A 24,761-nucleotide genomic window follows, 5' to 3' on the forward strand; every position below is an offset into this window, starting at 1 on the left:
TTTTTTTATATATGCAGTTTAATTTTTGCTATTTCTTATTGTTTATGATAGAAATCATGATGTGCGATGAATAACTTTTGAAATTTAAAGTTGTTTATATTAATAAAAGGAAGTTATTTTGTCTCGTTGAAAACGAATTTTAAAAGACATCCGATTTGAAGTACTAAGACCTAAAACATGTATGATTCTGTAGTCATTTTGTGTTTTAGAGGTAAAAGATCAGTAATCAATTGATTTTCACTCAAATATTTCGGAAGGAAGAAGAGGAAAAAAATTCGAAAATTGATGGTTTCAGGGCGCGACCACCGCGCAACAAAGGGTTAAACGATCTGCATGTGAAAATGAGCAAAGTGTGACGAAAAAAGCGAAGACCAGTGACGAAAATTAAGCGCTTCCGTAAGCACTTCACTTTTTCTTTTAATTACGTTTTTATAGAATATGTATTTGTTATTTATAAATAAATGTTTCATCTTGTAAATACATTTTTCTTATTCAAAAACACTTAACAAAAACAACTGAGGTGGTGTTTTGGGAGCTGGGACGGATTAATAGCATTTCGATTAATATCAATGGGAAACACTGCTTTGAGATACGAGCAATTTGACATACGAGCAAGGTTACGGAACGAATTAAACTCGTATGTCGAGGTACCACTGTAACATGTATATTTTCTTTCTGAAACATTATTTTTGATTTGCCATGTATTTGAAAAACAGCTGAAAATTAAACACTTAGGTTGAAGAGTTCGGCTGATAGACAGATGGAATTTATGTTGGACGAAGCGTTTATATAGCTCGGCATAAATTACTAGATTTACTAGCAATAGGTTTTGCATGTCCAAATTTTGGTAACGATTCAAGAGGTGGTTTCGAGAATTTTCAATGATGCGCATGAAGTTCGTTGTTTATGTCTAAAATTATCGGGATGATTCGGGAGATAGTTTCGAGAATTTTCAATAACGTGTTGTATAAAAATTACTAAACCATTCTGGCGGATTCCGTTGGATGCCACCCTGAAATACTGTATCAGTCACAGCTTCATGAGAGATAATGATTATTCAAACACCCCTTAAACTGCAATCGTATTCTTTTTTTCCTGTGAATTCTTTTACACTGGGAATCAGTAAAAGGATTTATTCCAAAGTTTTGGGAAAAAAATATTTAACGATTTCTTAGACCCAAAGATTCAAATGATCTCAATATGTTGGTCCTTATGTCAATTGCGTGGGGAAACAAAATTACTCTTTAAGCAAAAAGCCTAAACAAGTTAATAGTTTATTTTTAAACAACTATTTTTGTCTCGAATAATAGTTACTCTGCAGTGCACGTTGATGTATATCATTTAATTTACTCTTTTTAAAAGACTGCTCACGAGTTAAAAAGAACTAATCAATTTTCTATTAAGTCATGATTTGTAATTTACTGAAATAAAATGTTTTTATGTAATTGTAGACCAATAAATATGCTTCCGGTTAATTTTACTTCTATTGAAATAAAACAACAATAATTATAAACGGAGATGTATAAACGAAATCAGAATAATATATTTGGTTTCTGTACCTGGGGGGTGGGTGGGAACGCTGAGTTGCTCAGTGTGAGGGTTACAATTTTTTATTTTCTTGTGACTTAACTTTTCTGAACACAAAACAGTAGATAAGAATATGTTCTCTATATTTTGCCTACACGTTCAGAAATCTGAGTTACAAAATCATTTTCATAACTCCGAGTTGTTCAAAAATGTTATTTAGTGGTTTAAAAATGTGAATGTGCCTGCATTCTTTAATTATTTAATACACTTTAGTAATCATTCTTTATCTTCTGCCAGGTGCGTAAAAAATTTCGTTTATTTAAAATTACGTATTCTTTATTCATTTATTGTTTGTTTGATGGTTTCTGTTATCCAGGAAACCAGATTTTGTACATGAGTGTAATATCCGTACGAACTTTCGCGGCCACAGGGCCAGAAGCTCCAGCCCGTGATCCCGACTTGCGTCCAGTAAACGTTGCCATCAGAATCGAATCGTGGCTGCATGAGAGGACTTCCCCTATGACCTAGACAAGCCTCTTCTCCATCTAAAATAATAATAAAATAAAATGGTAGTTCAAAAAAGGAAAAACAAGGTAATTTTTAAAGATCTCTCTCTGACACTACATTTTAAATATTAAATACAGGAAATTTCCCTTAGTTTGATAAATTAGTATTTATAATAAGAATCTATACGGTATTTCTCCCACTTCCTTAGCGTGCCTTCGTGGTGTAACGGTAGCACGCTGGGCCTACTATTCCAGAAGTCCGCGGTTCGATTCCCGGCGAAGGCGGTTGCATATTTTTCATCTTTTCTGCTTCCAATTAACCTAATGTCTCTACAAACCTAGAAAATTCATTAATTTGGGAAAGAATTAGTGAAATGAAATTCTTAATCTAAATGAACAAACCGCTGTACATTTTCGTTAAACAGATTCAAACTCACCGTGTTGTGATTACTTTAGTTTGGATGCCAAACTGGAATCTGTTGTAGACAACACATGCTTTGAGAATTGTTAAATATTTTGAAAATTGCCAATGGTTCTCTGCTGTCTCTCCCAGAATTCTAATTAGTCTCAAAATTAAAGGAATTTGTTCATTTGGTCGATTATCTCCAGAAATGATGAATAGTTTTAAATGAAATTTTATATAAACGTAATACAATATGTAATACAACAACAAACATTAACTCGTATACTATACAAAAGTCATGGTACACACTCATAATCATGCATAAGGCTCATCCGCTCAGGAACGTCTAAAACAGGGCTTCTTAAACTTTTTTTCAGTCGCGACCCTTTTTTATCGCTGGGATTTTTTTCGCGACCCCAGGACCCCATAATATTTACGAAAATTTCACACAGCTTCACAGCGTGACTTTGGGGAAATGGGACAGTTTATAAATTCCTGTGTCAGTCGGTATCTTTTTATCAGTAACGTTTGTCCCAGGCTCTCGAGGGTTCTGGGAAAAAAAAAAAAAAAAAACGCGAGTCACCATTGTCCTTCCAAAAGCGTCCCATATATCGCTCAGCAAAACTATAGGCCTTAGGTCAGGAAACCTGGGTGGCGAATCCAACCATTTAATTTTTTTTAAAGAAAGTTAAATGGCTGTTGTCCCTTCGATCATAATGCATTTCAAGGGTTGCTATAAAAAATTGTATTCTAGAACGTCTGAACTGCAAATATATATTTGATTAAATTTTTTAACAAAAATTAGGAAACGAAACATTTTAATTTTTAAGACCTGATTAATGACTATTATTTCATATATTTTCCAAAAGCGTCCCATATATCGCTCAGCGAAACTATAGGCCTTAGGTCAGGAAACTTGGGTGGCGAATCCAACCATTTAATTTTTTTGACAGAAAGTTAAATGGCTGTTGTCAAGGGTTTGCATTCAAATCAATGCATTTCAAGGGTTGCTATAAAAAAAATTGTATTCTAGAACGTCTGAACTGCGAATATATATTTGATTAAATTTTTTAACAAAAATTAGGAAACGAAACATTTTAATTTTTAACACCTGATTAATGACTATTATTTCATATATTTTCTCATAGCATTTCTTTAGAGTTATTTATTGTATCAATTATTGTTTGCATTCTATATTATTAATAAATAAATAACTGAAATTTGTAAGGTTTGCTGCTTTCCCATCTCTCCTAATTTCAGCTTACAATTTCCTACCGGTGTATTTTTAGAATCACAGCTAATGCAAATGAGAAAGAGCGGCATTTAAGATGTAGTTCCACTGACTTCGTTAGAGAACCAGAGATTCTGATTAATTCGTTTTTTTAAAACATTTCAGTTTTATGACAATTAACTTGTCTGATGAGTTTATATTTTAATAATAAAATTAAGTAAAGCTTTTTTTCATAAGGAACGAAGTCTGTTTTATGTTCCTCAATTTTTAGTGCGAGATTAAGGCTTACCTCCACCGGCACATAGCATCCTTTCCGTGAATTTCACATTTTGGCTCTTGTTTTTTACAAAATCGACACAATTTTCTTTTGATTGCAGGGTAAGATTGACTTCCTTCGGGTATCTCCTCATTCTGAAGGCTACATGTTTTCTTTCATCCTCTCCGACATCCATACCCCAACCTGTTGCAATGGCGGTTTCATTAGGTTTGTACAGAATGCTGTCCAGTGGTAAATCTGCAAGAGAAAGTGGCTGTGAATTAAAAAGCACATGGCATATAATATGTGTCAGCTCATAACTAAGTACATTTTTGAACAGTAAATACATAAATCTCTTCCTTGAGGAAAGTCAGTGGCTATCTATAGAACTCATCCTGCATCTTTACTTAGTTGTGATCCACTATTCACCAGTTTAATAACTGTAATTTATAGAAGAACGACCCATATTACGATCTGTTTGAGTGCTCGCACACAGGGAATTCGCATTTAAAAAGACCAACTGCAATCAATATGCCAGCCTGGTTCAAGAACACAATTAAGAATAAATATACGCTCAGCCGCATTAGAGACTGCACTACCATTGCTAAAAGCATTGCTGACAACCTGGAGTGACTTCTTTCCTTGGACACCGTGCCGTCAGAAGCCTGCTCTGTACATATATTAATTTACTTAATGTCTTGTGTTTTTTTTTTGTTTGTTTTGCGGTTTTTAATTATATTTAATATTATGACTAATCCAGAACTCATTTAATGTATTCCACAATTTGTAATGTATTTGGTCATCTGTACATCTGTACCTGATTTTTATAGCACATCCTTAATATAACTGTATGCCTAACATGTACGATAATAGTGAAAAGTGTTAAGCTTAGTCTCAGCAGTCCCCACCATGCACCTTCTTTCCATGTTCTGGTTTTCACTTCAAGGTTCCTCGTTTCGTGGCCAATCCCCGGAGGACACAGTACTAAGCTCTTTATTTATATTTATTCACAGTACTAAGCTCCTTATTTATATTTATTCACAGTACTAAGCTCTTTATTTATATTTATTCATGTATTTTTTTAAATTTCATCGACGGGATCCAACAGGCTGAAAAGCACCTAACCCAGCGGGACAGCTGTTCCGTCGACGGTGAAAAGAAAGAAAGTCACTCTGTTGGCAGTATTGTTTTGTAGCGGGATGGAACACTTAAAATACTGTGGAGTTGAGTCCTCTCGGGAGGATGGTGGAAAGGGAAGAAAGATGGAAGATCCTCAGATTCTCCCTTTGGGGAGGGAGAATTTTTTTCAAAACTGGGACAGAATTTAGCAGATTCTTATGAATGCATGAGGCTAGTAGAAATATTTCACAGAACTAAGATTTTCCTTCTACCATGGGCGGGTTCCTAGCCGAAACATGTGTCACTATAACTGACGTCTCGGCTAGCTACGTTAGACACTTTGAAACAAAACTGAAAATCTTTCCTTTGAAGCTTCGTCCCTCATAAATAACCGGAAAGCTAAAATACCGAAAAAAGTCTTTCTTTTTCGACGCGCTGTTCAGGGTAGCTAGTGGATGCGATACCGCTTTTGCTCTCACCGTATAAGGTTCCCAAGATAGAAGCCAAGGACAATCATAACTTTCGTATCTAAGATGCAATAAAAATTCTAGTACTGCTGTCAGAAAAGTAAGATAAATAACTACAACAAAAAATGTGTAAATATGCAAGCAAAGTGACAATGGGGAGGTATGGAGTTCCTATCTAATAATCCCACATTAATCACATTCATGAGAGCCTTTAGTCTCGTTTCGGACTGGTGTGACGACTTAAAATATACCCTCGAATTACGTAAATTTTCAATTATATAATTGCACAAAAATTTAACATTGAAACTGAAATTTAATACTTAAAAATAAAACCATGTAAAATAATTCCTTTTTTTTCCATACCTGTATTTGTTGCATCCAAAGAACATCTGGCAATTATTTTAATCACTTTGTTATCACTCTCGGTATGTGATGTTTATTTAACTTTAAAATGAATTAGAAACGCGAAAGAAGTTTACATTACGAGTATTTGCTGAAGCGTTTTACCTAATAGACATGCTCAAAGCTTAAATTTCGTCGAAAAACATCACACCCCGTCTCTGGTGTTTCTCAATTTTTGAGTTACAGTACCCGGCGTTAAAAATGCAACACCAAGAAGGAATGGCCAGAAACTGATGAAACTCGGAAAACAGAGAGAATAATATGTGATCTTTATTTCGAAATGATATTCATAATACACAGCGAGAACAGCGTTGGCTCAGGAGGTTATAGGACCACCTTGGACGGCGATACACGAAGATATACGTCTAAGTACAACGTCAATGAGACTACGGATAGTGTCCTGAGGAATGGCTCTCCATCCCTCGTCAACCATTTAGCAAAGTTCGTCTTTTAAAAGCAGAAATGGCAGAGTCTTCAAATGGCATTCAATCACATTCCAAATGCGTTTGATTGGTGAAAGATCAGGGATGAACGGTGGCCACTGAAGTATATGTACACCTTTGCAGAGCACGTTGGCTGATACAAGCAGTGTGTGATCGGGTCTTATCCTGCTGATAAAGGGCACTGGGCACTCCCGGAAGTGAGTTTCACGGGCCACAGCACAACATCCACGTATCGTTGGGCTAAGATTTTCCTGACCTGGAATCGTACGCAATTACGCCCCAAACCATGACGTCCTATTCTCGCGCGGTTGGTTTCATGAACATGGGGCACTCCCCAATTACTTTCGGATTGAATCTGTCTCCACATTGAGGCCACACTCGTACACGGCGACTGTCATTAGAGAAACAAAAACGTGACTCATATGAGAACACGAACCTTGTGCCGTTCCATCGTCCACATCGCTCGAGCCGTTGGACATTGCAGACAATGGAATCTATGATGTGGGGTCAATGGCAGTCTTCAGTGGCTTTTTTTCTTTTCTTAACGGACGCCACGACTGCAGGTCACCAGCCACCAATCGACGGCAAATGGATCTGGACGATATGGGAACATCCAGGGTGTCTTGAACATGCTGCAAGATTGAGGTAGGAATGGCTTGAGCCTGCGCCACCGCTTAATGGCCGATGCGTCGATCCAGGCTTGCTAACGTCACCCTGGCTGCATCGGCATCCCTCGAACTTGCCACATATCCTTATTCCAAACACAGCCAGTGCACCTTTGACGCGTCCAGGTGTGTGTCAGCTGACATCTGCCGTGTGGACCAACCTGCCGTTCTCAGTCCGATCACCATGCCCCTCGTAAAATCGTCTGTGTGCTGGAACTGCCTCCGTTGACGAAGGCCTGGCATTCTGTATGCTATTATACGAGAACATACATCTTCTGAGACGAGAAAACATTTTCTACGATTATTTCCCTAGCAGGAATAACAGCACAAAAACTGAATATTTTGCAGATTCCTTCCCTTATATCTTCTTCAACATGCGATGGACATTTCACATTATTTGTGTAACATGGTGACGTGTGTCTACCCTGAAACTTGCTCAATTTTCGGGCCACTCCTTCTTGGTGTTGCATTTTTAGTGTCGACTGGTGTATATCTTAATTCTAGCTGGAGCGCACCGAAGCCCTCAGCAGTTCTTTTATGTAATCGAATCATAATTCCAGGAGAAAATGTTTTGGATTGCAAAAAGTGTGTTTTGATAATAAGTAAATCTTAGAAATCTATTCTTTCTCCACTGACGCATTCTACTTGAGGGTTTTTATAAGTTTTTAATTTAATTATCTGAGAGTATTTGTCTCTACGGTTAAAATTTTGCCATCCACTTTCAAACTATTTTCTGATAAGCTATAGAGCTCCCATTTTGCACACATAATAACTTTTGGTTGACAATAAAATGTGGTGAAGAAATGTCTTCAAAATTTGTTTGACTTTTTTAAAATTTAATGTTGAAACGTTTTCCTCACATATCTTAGTTTGACAACAAAGAAACACAAACTTTCCGAATTTTTTCCCTCCAAAATTGCTGGTATTTGACGTTATAGAATTCTTAGAAATAAAAAAGCGATTACTCATTGTTGAATAGTTTTTTTTTTGCAATTGAATAATTTGATTGATAACAGGTCATTGAGACTAAAAATACGAAAATTTAAACATTTAAAAAAAGCTTTCGCTAAAATAAGATTTTATTTTAGTATCATAAAATAATTGGTGAACTCGATAGAAAAGTCATTTATCATATAATGCAACAGCAGCAAGAGAATAAATAAAGACTATAAAGGTTACTAGCTAGGACTAACGCAATAATCTGAGAAGTACACAGTTCGAATCACAGATTATTTTGTCTCAGAGAAACGAGAGATCATGAGACATGTAATGTAACATTTTCCGGAAAATTCCAATCGGGATTTAAGCTAATAAGCACTTGGAAACAATTTCGCTGCTAAAGTGCAGAATCGTCCACTTATTTGTTTGGTGCTTTTTACAAGAGTAAGAAGAATTGAATTTTTGTCAATTTTCTTTGACTTTTTAAGTGAAAATAGGTCGATGTGTACATGGATAAAGTCAAGAGTGTGCGCAATGCCATTTTTGAGCAATTCTGGGATGTTTTTTTAAGTGAAAATAGGTCGACGTGTACATGGATACCGTTATATGCAATTCTTAAAAACGCGGCAAGCAGTGGGCGATTCTACAGTTTCTCCCAATTTCGCATCTAATCTTCATCATGATTAAGCACTTTTGTTCCATGAAAGTTCTAGCATAAGCATAATTCGGCTAGCAGATTGTTGGAAAAAATGTTGAGTAAAAAGAAAAAAAAATGCCTTTACTTCGTGAAAACAAAATGGCGTCTAGAAAAAAGAAAAAAACTAGCAGGTTGCTGTAGCAGGGTTGCTCGCCAAAATTTCTCCAAAAAATCGCCAAGTTAAAATAATCCGAAGATTGACCTAAAAAAGTAAGCGCCTGAATAACGAAATTAAACAATCGAATTGCATAGTCAAATTTAAATGATTAACTTTAGCAATTTATCATTGGCGATCTTCGCTTTAATTATCTGACTATTGAGTGACTATTAAATCGACTGCTCTCTTAAGTTTGTTACTAATTCAGAGTCTTGATTGTCTGTACTTGGTTTTTAAAGATTGATTGATTCAAGACTGCCAAAGAAACGGTATCATAAATTGTATACATCAGCACACGTATTTTGTGACATTCATAAGAACAGAGTTATACATACTTGTTGGTGGCAGACAGATAGGCCTTATAAAGGCATTGTATACGATGGGTGCCTCTAACTTCAGAAGAGCGATATCATAATCATAATTCCCGTCGTTGCTGTATTTTTCGTGAATATATATTTTCTCGACATCAATCACTTCCTCGTACGCTTCGTTCTGAATATCCGTCAGACCTGAAAAAATTGTAATTAAGCAACACTTACTCACTCTGCATGAAAGATAAAATTTATACGCTAAACCAATACAAGAGTTAAATCTAGTAAAGCTTCTCCAATTTTTGGCTACAACTTGGAACTTTTTAGTTTATTTACCAGTTTTCTTATTATTTTTGTTTTACTATAACTTCTCTTTCGTAGGCATCTACCAGGGTGCAAAATAGTTAATGCATTATTTGAGATGCTAAGGCAACAAGAATCAGCCTAATATCCATAAATTTGCAGGACTAGTTTCGAAGGTTTTTAAATATAGCACTTTCTTCATCAGCGGTAGACTTACAAATGGCGGAAGAGGAACTTGACTTATGCAAAAGAATGGAAGGAAGGCAAGCTACTAACGCCATCTCTTGACGAAAAAATGGAAATAACTATGAAATAATTTCCTTGAAATGTGAGGCTGAAGATAGACTGGAATAGAAATAAATACCTACTTAGAAAGATTTTTATGAATGTGAAACATCTCTAGAAATTCTAATTCGCTAATTAAGATGTTTTTGAATATTTTTGGGAGCAGAAAAACAAATAATGTGATTTTCTGAACAACTGTGTTGACCAACAGATGCTTTGTGTTTCTTTTCCTAACATATGCTTCATGTTCCGAGAAAAACGAAGTTTCGATTTACAAAACACTTATCAGACCCGTTTCGACGTATAATTCTGAGACTTAGACAATGACAAAACTGAATTGGATTGGATTGGATTATTCAATTATGGCAAATCACACGAGGGCTATCTGCCTAAAGGGAGGGATGCCTTCGTGGAGGATTTTCTAAGGGAAACTGGCTCGTATACACGTTACACATGAGGAAAACCATGAAAACGCCCATACAGCCAGCCCGTTCGCGGGATTCGAACCTCGGACCGAACTACCAGTGTTCAGCGACTTTACCGCTCGGCCGCTGGTGGGCGAACAAAACTGAAGGAGAATCGTATTGCAACTTTTGAAAGAAAAATTCTACGGAATATTCTGTGCTTTCCACTTTCATTACTTAAGATTACATATATTGAAGAAACGATTCTGCTTCGAAAACACAATTTCTATTCACTTCGCACTGAACAACTGATCGAATTTAGGAAAATAAGTTTTGAGCCAACTTTTTTTACTTCCTTGTACGAAGTAAAAAAGCAGTATTGTAATCGCGAAATATTTCGGGTATCATATTTCAACGAAAATATCCATTTTGACGGCTATCGAATGCAATTTAGCAATGTTTTTACATGACATCTGTGCGTAAGGACAGTGTGTGTGTGATTGTGGCAAAGCCTCGAGGGCTATCTGCCTAAGGGGAAGAATGCCTTCGTGGAGGACGTTTTAAGGGAAACTGGCTCGTATACACCTTACACATGGTGAAAACCACAAAAACACCCATGCAGCCAGCCCGTTCGCGGGATTCGAACCTCGGACCGAACTACCAGTGTTCAGCGACTTTACCGCTCGGCCGCTGCACTGTAAAAAAAAAATCTGCAAGGTTACTAAGAAAACTCATGGAAACTGGGATGCCATGGGTTATTTGAGTAACAGAAGCAGGTGTTTTCTTTGTAACATTACAAGAGTTTTGCCTGTAATGGTTACAGATCTTTTTCTTGTAATATCACAGCATATAGTTATGTAAGTAGAACATATTTTTCTCATGTAAATTCCCAAACGATATATCTGTAATGGTTACAGATTATTTGCGTGTAATATTACAGCAAATAATTATGTAAAAAGAACTATTTTTCTCATGTAAAATCTCAACAGATATATCTGTAACCGTTACAGGTTATTTGCTTGTATTATTTCAGCAAGTTATTATGTGAGTAGAAGATACTTTTCTTACGTAAAATTCAAATGGTTGTATCTGTAAAGGTTTCAGATTATTTCCTTCTAATATCTCATTAAGTAATTATATATGTGTGTAGAATATTTTTCATAGATGAAATATTAAAGGATATGTCTATAAAAGTAATAGATTTTTGTCTAAAATGATGCTTATTATAATAAAATACATTGAAATCAATATGTTTTGAGTAAAACAATGATATCTGTATGTATATATATAATTTTGATTAATAATCGATTTGAGCTTAATTTGATAATTAAGTTCAAATTAATATGCTACTTTTTACATTAAATTACATGTATATCCTTTATATAAAATAATGAAATGGCATTTGGAATTTATATTTGGCCTGTAAAATAGCTGAGAAAAAAAACAATATGCTTTATTTGCATGTTTTAGTGTCAATTATTAAGATATGTTCTAGAACTTTCTTTTTAGTAATTTTAGTTAAAATAGACACATGTTGCTTTAGATTTAACTTATATGAGTAAACATGTTGCATGTTGATATGATCATATTATTACTGTAAAAGACATTTTGTGAAATATTTCTATGAAGAACTCAGAACAGCTGTTCTTTATGTTTCAAAAATATTATATTCTCTTCTTCTAAAAAATGACATTTTCAGTAAATTAAAGAATTCAACATAGCAATGAACTTCATTTTGTTACTACAAGGAATTCAAAATTTTGTTCATAAGCTTGCATTACAACGTCCAACTAATCTTTTTATTCTTATCTGCACTTAGTGTTTGTCAACAGTGTGCTATTGTTTGAAATAATAGATGGTAAATGCATAACGTTTTTAACTTACCTTCAAATAATTTCCTTTGAATTAACAGATAGAAGTCTTTCATTAAAAGCCTAATGTCATGTTTTTTGAATAAGTATAAAACTTCACCAACTGACCATAATTTTCAAAGCCTTGCTTCCATTAAAATTCTTAATGCTTAATACAATTATGCCTTTAACAAATTTGTTTCAAAAATTAATACTTCACTTTAGCTTAAAATTTAATGCATTTTAATTTTACCTATAATTTTTTTACAAACATGATATGTTATAAATTTAAGCTTAATATTTACCATTTAGAAAGTGATACTAAAAAAGTATTCCTATTTATTATAAAGTTCGAGATTTGCATACAAAATTGTGAAATATACATGTGACACCAGAAAACAAACTTTATGCCCTATATATATATATATTACAGCATGTTAATTAAGAAGTTTATTGAATTTATAATTTTATTGTGAAATATTATGAAGCAAATAATATGCTAATTAAAATGCAGAAGTAAAAATAATTTACTTAATTCATAAATTTTACATAAAATCTGAAAAAAAGAATTAATCACAAATAACACAATATAATATTTCATAAAAATTCGTTTCGACTGCTTGGAAAAAATGAATGGTTTTTCCCTCTTTGTAAACCATGCCTCCTAAATAAAGAAAAAAACATTTTTTAAAAATCATAACCATGCTCTTAAAAAGCTTATAAAAATTATTTTAATAGATGTTTTAAACGTGTGCTTATATAACACTTTTAATCATATTTCTTTATAATATCTTAAGAAATTAAGAACAGCTTAAATTCTTTAAAATATTAGATTACAGTGAACCGTCTCATTACGACAAACTACCCCTGTCAACCACTTTTTAAATTTACCCAGCATTCCTCATAAAATAACTAATTAGTAAACATAACTTCTCTAGCATGCCCACTATCATTGAAGATCAAAATCTTCAGGAATCACGTATAGCTAGCTTAGAGAAGGTTCATTGTACGAAAACAGCCAATATGCAAATCTTTTCATAAATGAAGCAACCATAGTTATTAAATATAATATACAGTATACTTATATTCAGAATTCATAACTTGAATAAATTTCCCGAACTATTCTAGCATTAGAAAAATATTGTATTTATTACCTTAAATTTCTAAAACAATATTACATATTCGTCCAAATGAATAACTGGGACTCGGACAACATTTTCCCCCTAGCTTTCTTTTAGCACAGGATTCTGAATATGTTTTAATGATTTTGGTAATGTTTGTCTTCCTTAAGACGCTCACAAAACGAGTTACCCTAAATTTTTCGTCCGCATAGTAGTCGTTTTCATCTTACTAACTGATTTGCTAAGGGATTTTGGGTGCATGGCCTATCATTGATGAAACAATAATAGTGAACAGCTTCAAGAAAATGGGGATACCTAATGCTCTTGATGCCATATTCCCACTTATTTTACCCTGTCGATTTTGGGTACTTCAGATCGCTAGATATGTCCCTTAAGGATCGACCACATTTGTGATACCCGATAATTATACCATTCTCGAAATCAGAAAGCTCCGAACTGCGAGGCATCTTGCATGCGACTAAAGCAGATGCTGTTTCCTACACGATATATACCGGCGGAGTCCGTGACGTACCTTAGGACAGCAGATATCGTCACTTGCATAAGTGTCCAAATACTTATTGGTAGTCAGTGTATAACAAATGAAAAGTAATCATGGATAAACTACTACTATCACAATATTATCTCTTTAAAAGAAACCTATAGTTCAATAGGAATACACACAGTTGCAACATCTAATAAGTTATCTCATTTCTACTTCTTTATAATTTGAATTGCTTTCATTCTCATTGTTGTTCTTGCAACTCTTAGGCCTCAGATCATACATAAATAATTAGAGAAGGTGAGTATGCAGCTGATATGGCAAAATTGCACAGTGAATGGCAGTTGGTATTTGCTTTAACTATCATAGATCATTTTTTTTATTAGCCTGACATAATATTCAACAGTTAGAAGAGAAAGATTCAACGGGGCCTTTAGTGTGCAAAAGTTTGCCTTTGTTAGTATGACGAAAACAATCATTATGTCGACAAATCCATTTTAAAATCTTGGGATCTTCATTTTCTGAATGCATTAAAAAGGGGAAAATTCTGCAAATATTTTTTAAATTTTGAGAATCTGGTTCTAAAGCTGGGTGGGGTGGAAAATGCAACGCAATACGGTAATTCTGAAGATCATTGCTCGTGGTAGTAGAAACTGAACGGTGATAACTTGCATGCTGTAGAAGACGACACAAATTGCAGTTCCAGATGCATTAAATGCTTTGAGGTCTAGGGAGTAGTAGTGGACAATAATAAGAGTGAAATTCAAGGTATAGGGAAGTAGGAATGAAAATTATTATTAACAGATACTGAAATGTTAATGTTACTAAGCATTTTTATTGGAATGTAGGTCTCTTTTAAATAATAATATGATAGTTACCAGTAGTTCATTCATGGATATTTTTGATTGGTTTTCTTACTGTAATGATCTTACAGTAATCACATCCTTCAAAATTAAATGGATTGCTTAATTTCCCCCTTGATTTTCATACTATAATATTAGTAAAAAGGAAGAAAAAGTCTGCAAGTAAACATAACTCCTGTTTCTCTCTCTCAGTATATAGGCATGTATCTTCGTGGGCAACTAAGCAAAACAAATGCGACTTTTTCTTCTTTAAAAAAATTTGTGTTAATAAATATGATGAGAATTAAGTTTATTTTAAAGACTTATGACACATGAAATATACTGAAATAATAATGATCAAAATAAATTAGAAAATTATAAATTACGTGTTTAAGTTGCAATAATTCAGTTGTAATAATTAATACTAACAAAACCAAACATCATATTCCCGTTCTGCAAAGTATAAAAATTCTTCTGCAAAACTGCAAAAATTACCAACACTTTGATTTATTTGATAACTTTCAAATTCACTCCTTCGTTTGCATTTAGAATTTATAACTTTAATTTTCCACAGAAATTTGTTTTTGATTTAAAAAAATTTCACTGGCATAATTTTCTGCATATTCGCATCATTTAGACTGATAGAATATGGCAAAGGATGCAAAGGCTATCAACCTAAAGGAAAGTATATATTCATGGACAGCTTTGTAAGAAAAAATAGCTTGCATTTCCATTTATTCATGCGTGTGTGTATATATATATATTTACAATTGTTAATGCTAAAATCAATGCTTCATTAAAATTTTATTATTATTTTTTAATACTAACATACAGATATAGAATTGTTTTAAATTCCAATAAAAAATAATAATTTATTTTTAAGAAAACTTATTTTATGATTTATATATTATATTACATGAATAAGAGAAACATTTGTCAAGAAATGTATTAAACTTGTATTAGCAGATACATGCTATCCTAGTAACAAAACTATCATACTTCAAAACTGTATTAAAACTGGGCAAAATAAAATCAACATAAATTCTACATTAAATGTTTAAAACTTATAAGTATGCAGTGGTAGATATTTATACAATATAATAAATTTTGTCATTTATAAAATATTAATGAAATGATATTTTTGGAAATATTGTACAAAATTTTAGTTTTCGTTTATAACTAGTTTAACGAATTTTTAGAAAAATATTTTAGATCATTTCCATCTTTCCCCTGTTGATATTGGTATATTAAAATATATGGAATAATTAAGGTGCATCCAGTAAGTAAAACAGAACATAACGAAAAGTATTTGATGCGACATATTTTTAATCAATATAATTACTTCATTTTGGAATTATAACATTTTCGTAAGAAATTAATACCAGTGAAAAAAATAATATTATTACACTAAAGAATAAATGAGATTTTCGACCGCGTTGTTCAAGTTTTTGTAATTTTACTTCATAACACACTCGCACATAAACATATTATTAGACTGAATCATAAACCAAGTATAATTAATCAGGTAATCCTAAAGAAAGAATAAACTAAACCTAATAAGCAAAAAATATATACATTACATTCAGAATTCTAAATGTTTACATAAACGTTTCTCCCAAGGCCTGCCGGGAAAAAGATGTCAAACGTTCTTTGGTCAGACGATTGCTAACGAACGCTAACATAATTAATATTGTTTTCAAAAACCACATTACCGGTTCAATTAAATACCACAACAGTGATTAAATTTTGGAATAATTAGTTATAAATAATAATACGGGCAATTTAAGGCGTAATTTATCGGATGCACAATGACAAAATACTACTATTAGATCTGCATTTGGAATAAATATTTTGCACTCTTTCAACTCATTAGACATTACGAACACTGATATTAATTAATCGCTAAGCTTAAACGTTTAAATACTTACTCACTACATGTAACAGTGCAAAGTGCATGAGAATAATTTGCATAAAATGAACAAAACAAAAAAAAAATATTTCAAGCAGTAATTGTAAACATTTTCTTACTTACCTGCGCTATACAACCAACATGCATTCAGCCATGTTTTTTTAGCTTTCGAACACTTTTCTCCTGATTGGCTAATTTTCAGTCAGTCACGTAATTCATCCGAGCGGCTACTGAAACATTATCTGTAATGCTACAAGCAAATCTGCTGTACCCGCCACAGTTTGCTTTCAACCCGTTACCATTACAGGAAATTCTTGTGTAACTTTTTGATTTCTGTAAGTTTACAAAACTTTTGCTTGTAAAGAGCGAACTTTTTTCTTTTACCGTGTGGTGCGCCCTGCGTAAGGTCGCTAAAAAAGAACTCTTTTTCCCCAAACGAATTATAAAACTGATTTAACATAGATTTAGAAAAAAAAATTTTCTGGCGTCTGTACGTACGTATGTATCTCGCATAACTCAAAAACGAATAGTCTCAGAACGATGAAATTTTTTATGTGGGACTGCTGTAACATGTAGATGTCCACCTCCCTTTTTGGTTGCAATCGGCCACACCAAAAGTATGTTAATATATATATATATATATCCATTCTGTTACTCGTCCGGTTAAGGTTTTTATGTCTTTAGTTAACCTGCATGTTACAGTTGTGTAATTATCAACAATTTAAAAGTTGTATAAGTGCGGTTAACCCTATTTTTTTTAACTATAGCAGCCATGTTTGTTCACATTTGAAACTTAGCAGATGTAAGCAGAACAATGTAATAATGTTTGTTATTAAAAACAGTATTATAGCTTTGAAATATAGTACATCTTTTCCGAACGTCATTAATACATTACGGTATGGCAAAATTGCTTTCAGCAAAGTTAATTTTCCATGGAAAATATGCGTTAGCTATAATTCAGACTAAGAAGCCGTTGCTACGAAATTTGTCTAATGCAACATGAACGGCTTCATTCATGAAAGGCTTCATTCAAGATTACAGGGGCAAGTCTATTTAACATTCAGTAAATGGCTATCTCGTTAAGTTGTCGAGATATTACCAAGCTGACCATGTTTTTCGCGACTAATTTTCGTTCCCATATTTGGCGTAAAATTCTCAAACTCCGCCAATCGTGGCAACCATTTGGCGATATTTTGGTCCGGTCTTTATAAAACTATAATCCGGCAGTGTAATTGATCCCTGTAGGTACCTGTAACGGTATCCAGCCGTTATGTGCACCTTTAACCTTAATATACCTTTTAGTAATTTCGCGAAAGGAAAGGTACTGGAAATTCCTCTGTTTCCGGGAGAAAATTATATAAGACCGAGAAGAGCATCGGTTCTAAGTTGCTTAGTTCAGAATTCAGAGTACTTAGAGATCTCCGTTCAAGTTCCGCTCTTTGGTTTCGCTTTGCTTCGTTGTGTTTAACGTTAGTTAGAAGTGGTAACTACTGATTATTCTCGGTCATACTAAAAAGAGCTATACGACTACATTTGTGGAAAGTTCCAGAATTGAACAGTGTTTCTTTTGAGAAAGTAAATTTTATCAAGCTATCCTCAATTCTGTGTACACTCAATCCGTTACGGACCCTACGCACGAAATAATTTTTGTTGTCAGGACTGGGGTTAAATTCCGCTGACAAGAGCGATGGAGGATAACTAAGACAACTGGTGACTGCTGCATTCCAAGAAAAAAATGGAAAAGGTCATCAAGTCCGTGGAAGAAGAGATAAAAGTGAGCAAGAAAAGGCGGAAGGGGCCGTCAACTGTCTGTTAAGGAGGAAGTGAAGCGCGTCAAGACTTGATTGAAGCAGCTCAAGAGGAAATGAAAAGAGAAAGCTCTTCCGTAATAGAAAATATCTGCTGCCGAACAACAAATCGAAGAAAGAGTTTCTACTGTCCAAAAATAAATCGAAGAAAGGGTTTCTACTATCCATCAACGAACTGATGGCAAAGTTTCTGCAACTGTCTCTAAAGAAGTTCACAGCTTGAAGAAATCCGTAACGACTCCAAAACTTTCCACGTATAACAGTAGCCTGTTACAGGTCGATTGGAAAACATGCTGTTATCTATTCTAGCTAGCCGCTGATTGAATGGTGTTGAAGGGAAGACAGGAATTAAAGATATTTTCCTCATTCATACTTGTGGTACAGCAATGAGAACATCCAATTAGCAGTTGGAAGACTAGAATTTAATTCAAGGCGCAGGTGCAGTTGAACTTGAAATGACTCTGCACATGTATGTAAAAGAATTTCTCACCTAAATGAACAGTGATTTGGTTTTCCTTTCTTTCCTCTTCTATGGCCTCGTAGTAGACGCAATGAGCAGTTGTCAATATGTAAAGATCGTGAATGATGGATCCACTGCACTTTATCTAAATAAAGAAAAATAGAGATACAGAAATTGCTGATATGAGTAAGGTACTTAATACAGATAGACAGAAGAAAGTCTGAAATTGCTCCGAAAATCAATTTTCACGTATGTAATTTATTTTATTCAGAAAAAATGTAGTAAGACATCCTTTTTATTCGTATCAAATAATAAAATAATAAAATTAGAGAATATATTCTGCCTATTAATAAATGTTTTCACTTCAATTTATAATAAACTCATGATTTACAAACATACGAGAACGGCGACGGGCATCCAAAGGTAACAGAAAATAATTCATTTATTACATTGCCCGGTGGCGCACATAAGGACGTCCAAGGGGGCACAACCCCTCCCCCATCACCCTTGTTTTTGTTTCGATTGATTATAATTCTATGTAGATTGTACGTAAAATAAATCCAAATAAAGGTAACAATAATTTCAGTTCTAATAAATGAAAATATAAAACTTCTTTTCTCTTTATCTTTCCCTTCAAAACCGAACTTACATGCGAACATAAAACACCCTCTTATTCTCAGAACTGAACTATTGATAGCTGCCAGAGGTGGCTCTTCTACTTACTCATTTTAATCTTTTTCATGCCATAACTTCTTCTGAATTTCTAATCATTTGTTTATCTTCTCATACACTACACATATGTTAAGTTTTGTGATACTTCGTTTCTTTCTGAGTGCATGTATTTTTTGTGAAGAGAAGGAAATTTCGCTGGTTGTACTTAGAGGTGGTTAGACGTGTTTTAGATTGCTCGTGCTGATACCCTTCGCTACGTCACCCACGCGGGTTTGTCTCCTGCCATTTTGTTCCCCACATTGGAGTACAATCTTTTTCGATGTGATATTCTGATGATTCGGTTATGTGATTTAGTGACTGTGTAATTTTCTGTATTTTCTGTGCTATTTCGATGTTTTCATCATGGTGAGAAAGGAAATTCTCCCGTTAATTAATTTCTGATTCTGGAATTAAAATGATCGCGGCTTAGTTCCGTTACCTTTCTACTGCTATTTGCAAAAGACGCAATAACGACGTCTATGCAACAAAAACCTCACCTGCAAAGACGTAATAGAGACGTCTTTGCAACGGTTGCAAAACAGCGGATGTTCGCGGACACCTGGGCGTTTTAAAGACGACATATTGCAACGACATCCGCGACGAGTTTGCAACGTCGTTACGACGTTGCTGTGCTACTTGGGATATGGTGGCAATGATATGACAAGCGATACAATCTTTTAAAGTTTTCGACGCAAAATGCCAAAACGAAATTAATAGTCCTTCAGGGCAAATTGTCCCTTTGGACTAAAAATTGGTTAGAATGTGTACGATAGGATGGGGTGACAGACACTATTCTATAATCGTCATGATGAAGCTTTTCCCTGCCGTTATAACAGTCTTTGAAGAAATTTCGGTTTGGAAAGAGAGAAGCGTAGAAAGAAAAAAAGTATCAAAGCTCTAAATTAGAGATTGTAGAATTGTAGATTAAATTGTAGAAAGCTCTAAATTACACGAAATCAGTAATTGAAAGTCTCGAGGATTTTAAAATGTATGTCGATTGTATGTTTAAAGAAATATATGACGAAGCTGAAAATTCATTGAAATGATTCAGAAGGAAATAATGCAAAATTGAAAATGCCCATGTTTCATGCCGGAAAGTGCTCCGGTTATCGTAATAATTAAGACAGAACAACACGCCGAACAAACACTAATTCAGAAGACAAACAACAAAAATCAGCGTTATATTTACAAAATTTCCACAGGACTAGTTTCGATGGTTTTACCGAACCAACATCCTCAGCTGCAAAACCGCAAATCTTTCTCCATTTGAGAAGTCTAAAACATACTTAGGAAGTACCACGGATGATGAACGTTTAATTCAAGCAACGTCACCATCACTCCAGAGGAAGTTATAAATGAAACCGAAAAAAAGAAAAAACCCAAGAAAACTATATTTTATTCTGTGACTATTAGTAAGCCTATGCAATCAGACTGATGACTAAATGAAGACGCTGTAATTATGATGTTTTTAGATTTGTAATTTCAGATTAAAGTCAAATTTTTCTTCTTCTATGACTTGGTGCTTTTATAATGATGAATTTGCTTTGCTGTTTTTTTTTTGCATTATGAGAAAAGTAAATACATAAATTGATATGCTTTCTAGTAATTTAATGAAGTATTTGTTATTAATAATTTATTTTATAAATTAATGCTAATTTTATATTTTATATTCAATAATTTATTTTTTACTGTTTCTCGTTCTCGACAACGAAATATCGACCCTCGACTCCTCTTGAAACATTCCTGACTGCTCCACTGGCTCTGCCTAAGACAAAAATCCTAACTTGGGGAAGAAACTTACGTATCAACGCATCACGATTGTTACGAAGCAGGTCGTTTCGACGCCAACGTTTCGACACCGCGGCAGTTCGACGCCGTACGTTTCGACGCAGGGGCAGTTCAACGCCATATTTTTTTCGTATGTTTCTTTATTTTTAGAATAAATATAAAGTAATATAAATAAGTAATATGACTGATTTTTATTTATTGAATTAGCAATTGTTTGCATGCATATTTGAAATAAATATACGTGTGTACAGTAAGACCCCGCTTAACGCGGGGGATACGTTCCATCGAAGTAGAGCGTAATGCGAAACAGCGCTAAGCGATTATCATGTAAATAATGGGGTTAGGGAAAGACGGATAAAAAATGGTTAGGCATTAAATTTAATAATGTTTTTTTTTAATAAAAATAAAATCAAACATTTATTTCTTACAAAAATAAAAACAATATAAATGCATATACTTTTAAAAACAAATAAAATTCTCAGTCAGATCATTCAGTCTATTCCGGGTTTCCAATTTTCTGCCTTTTTGTCAAGAAGGCATTATGATAGATTGGCTTAATGGCATATTGCGTTCAATTTCGTCGTCAATCCATATAGACAGTCGTTTTTCCATTTCCTCTATAATGTTATTTCTAGAACGGGTAATTCTAGTTGCAGAGCTTGACGTAGTTGCAGTTGCCGATGACAGTATTTTTTCTTTATTCTTAAGAATTGTCCTTATTGTTGAAGTTGCCAAAATCAAATGCAGCACTAATTTGAGATTGACGTTCACCAGAATCTAATCTTCTAATCACTTGCATTTGAGTTTCCAGTGAAATGCTTTTTCTGGTTGCTTTCTTTTCTTGTGTTTTACTCGTATTATCACCCATGATAAAAACTAAAGATCATACATAATATTTGTCACTGTATTATTAATCTTTATAGTATTATATATCAAATTTAAACTTACAATAATGTCAACAAATGTTGTTTCAAATGATTAAAAAGCAAGAAACACAACTACACTGTTTCGGATATGTTATTTGGAAACCTAGCGCTGCGCACAATTTCGGAGAATCCCCGGGTTGAAATAAAAGAGCGCTAAACCGAAACAGCGCTAAACGAAACAGCGTTAAGCGAGGTCTTACTGTATATGTGTGAAAGTGTTCTAGATTTTTGTCAACGTCAACGTCAACGTCAAGGCCCCAGGACATGAGGGAGGGTTTTTTAAATTTATTTATTTCACAAAACAGCATCAAAAAGGCAAAATACACAAATGGTAAATAAACATATGGTTACAAAGTAGTTATATTGTATTGCAGACAAATATAATTACAGATAGATAAGATTACAGATAAATAAGATTACACATAAATAAGATTAGAGATAAATAAGATTAGAGATAAAAAAAAGATTACATCACAGAACTGTTATTATACTAATCCATTGCAAAGTTATGCGCCACACCCTTTCAGGTATTCCATTATTTCTCGATTTTCAAAATCTTCAACTATTACTTTAATTCTCATATCAGCTCGCAGTTACCTATTCGGCTTGTGCGGCGGTTCATCTCTACGTACAAATTTTTCATAACATTGATCAATTGATTTTTGAACACGCCTGAGACCATCTATGAATTCCCATAATGTGGGGTGGGAAATACCAAATGATGATGACACCAAATTTATTTGAATGATGATGCAAACTTATTCTAAAAATAAATAAAATTACGAAAAGTATTGCGTCAAACAAAAGCAAAAAAAGTATGGCGTCGAACTGACCCCGCGTCGAAACGACCTCGTGTCGAATTGACCACGCGTCGAAACGCTGGCGTCGAACCGTTGTCGTCGAACTGACCTGTACCGCGATTGTTCAGTCTGTTTTTAGTAAAGCGGAAAGCCTTTTCCTGATTATGAAACGACATTACAGAGTTAATAAAATAAGAGTAGACATATATATGAGAGAAATTAAAGTTATTTATAAGCAATTTCAAGTATCTTATTTAACAGCGGGTAAACTCCGGTTGAAACACTTAAGTTAATATCGCATTCCCCAAAATTAATCTTAGATGTGTGAAATGCTATTTGTGTTACTCGATATTTCATGGATGTATTATATCAAGATTCAAGAAGTTTTAAAACTGCAAAACACTTCACCTTTTTTGTTCCTACCACAATGTTTCGTACTTATGAGATGACGTTGAACATGCAACCATATCATTTATGTGTAACGAATTTTTCTTACCTTTGGTTCTTCAGATCCTGACGTAAAACAAAGTGCAGCTAACCAAGGCCATGTTTCAGTGTCTTGTCCAGTAATCGGGTTTCCTCCGTCTGTTATTGTACGATGTTTAGGGCGCAAACCACAACGAGAATAATCTGAAATATCAAATATATTTTGTCACGAATTTCTCACAGTTAAAAATTCCATTTTTATTATTTTGCCTATCCGTTTCTTTAGCACTCTGCTGCAGACTCGGTGTAATTTTTTTTTCTTGCTGAAGCCCTGTTAACTGAATCCAGGAATGCAGTGAAAGAAAAGAATAAAAAGTACTATATTGCCTTAAGAATACTATGGGGGTGACTGGTTATTCAATTCCGTTGAACTTAATTGCACACATGTGATCCAATACGTAAGTAGAAGTATCACAAGCGTGCTGTAGAAAATCTTCCAAAATTTTCATATCCCTCCCCTCTCAAATACTCAGTAATCCAATCGATATTATATTTCCTAGATTTGTATGACTTTTTTTTTTATATAACCAATATCATTGTTAATGTTTAAAGATAATTGTTCTCACTCATTTCAGCGAACTGCATTTTTAGCCCCGAATGGGATATTAGTTTCTCAACGGCATTTTGCGTCGAAACACTTAAATGCATTGTATCACTTTTCAAATTGTTGCCACTAAATATTATCGCCCTGTATTACATTTAACGAAATTAAATAACGAAGAATTTGCACGAATATATGTGCGTTTCTCACACTGTGGAAAACAACAGAACCTAAGAGCCGTCCAATTTTGAACAACGTAGTCCTGCACCCTGCACCTGGGAGATCGCATTCTGAATCTCGAATTTATTTTGCTATGATGTAAGGTTATCCTAAGTTTATAACAGTTATTTTGAAGTTAAAGCTCCTATCCTGTCTATCATAATTTCAGCTTATAAATTCCTTACCAGAATGTGCTTTTAGAATCGCGTTTAATGTAAATGAGAAAGGGTAGTATTTAAGTCGAAGTTCCACTGACTTCGAGAGTAAGAATCAGAGTTTCTGATGAACGCGCGTTTGCCACGTGTCTCTAAGCTGGGCCGTATTACGGGCCTTTGATAGCTTCACTAGCTAATTCGATATTTAGGGCCAACTACTTAGAATTGTGATTCGCTTAGCTGTTCCTCCACACTTAGTTAAGAGATAAAAAAGGATAACCACAATCTATTTCATATTTTGTAAAACTTTAACCAGTTTTCCATTGACAAACTCAACGATTTCAAAGCGAGCAGTCGCAACACTGTACAGAATAAAATACTTTTATCTCCCGCACGCTAGACTCTCTGTCGGAAATTCTAAAGATATGCTATTTTTAAATATTTTGTGATTTTGTTGTTGAAATAAATTTTATGTGGCTGAGCACCAAGAACGCAATATTTGAGTAAACACAAAGCGTTAATAATAGGTTT

The 24,761-nt window shown here is 34.0% G+C and overlaps 1 protein-coding gene across 1 annotated transcript in view; it reads right to left on the reverse strand.

Annotated features, from left to right (window-relative positions):
* Positions 1-1,624: 1,624 nt before the first annotated feature.
* The window catches only part of LOC118186143 (complement C2-like), a 179,423-nt gene continuing 156,286 nt past the window's right edge, over positions 1,625-24,761 (reverse strand). The window contains exons 13-17 of the mRNA XM_085827237.1: positions 23,326-23,459; positions 18,635-18,749; positions 9,148-9,321; positions 3,957-4,181; positions 1,625-2,072 (exon numbers count right to left, since the gene is read on the reverse strand). Coding sequence (XP_085683363.1) covers positions 1,864-2,072; positions 3,957-4,181; positions 9,148-9,321; positions 18,635-18,749; positions 23,326-23,459 — 857 coding nt within the window. The 3' untranslated portion in view covers positions 1,625-1,863. The remainder of the gene's footprint in view (positions 2,073-3,956; positions 4,182-9,147; positions 9,322-18,634; positions 18,750-23,325; positions 23,460-24,761) is intronic.

Source organism: Stegodyphus dumicola, chromosome 11 (genome assembly GCF_044657685.1).
Source record: "Stegodyphus dumicola isolate Sdum_Otavi_A_Nest chromosome 11, ASM4465768v1".
In the NCBI taxonomy this organism is placed as follows: domain Eukaryota; kingdom Metazoa; phylum Arthropoda; class Arachnida; order Araneae; family Eresidae; genus Stegodyphus; species Stegodyphus dumicola.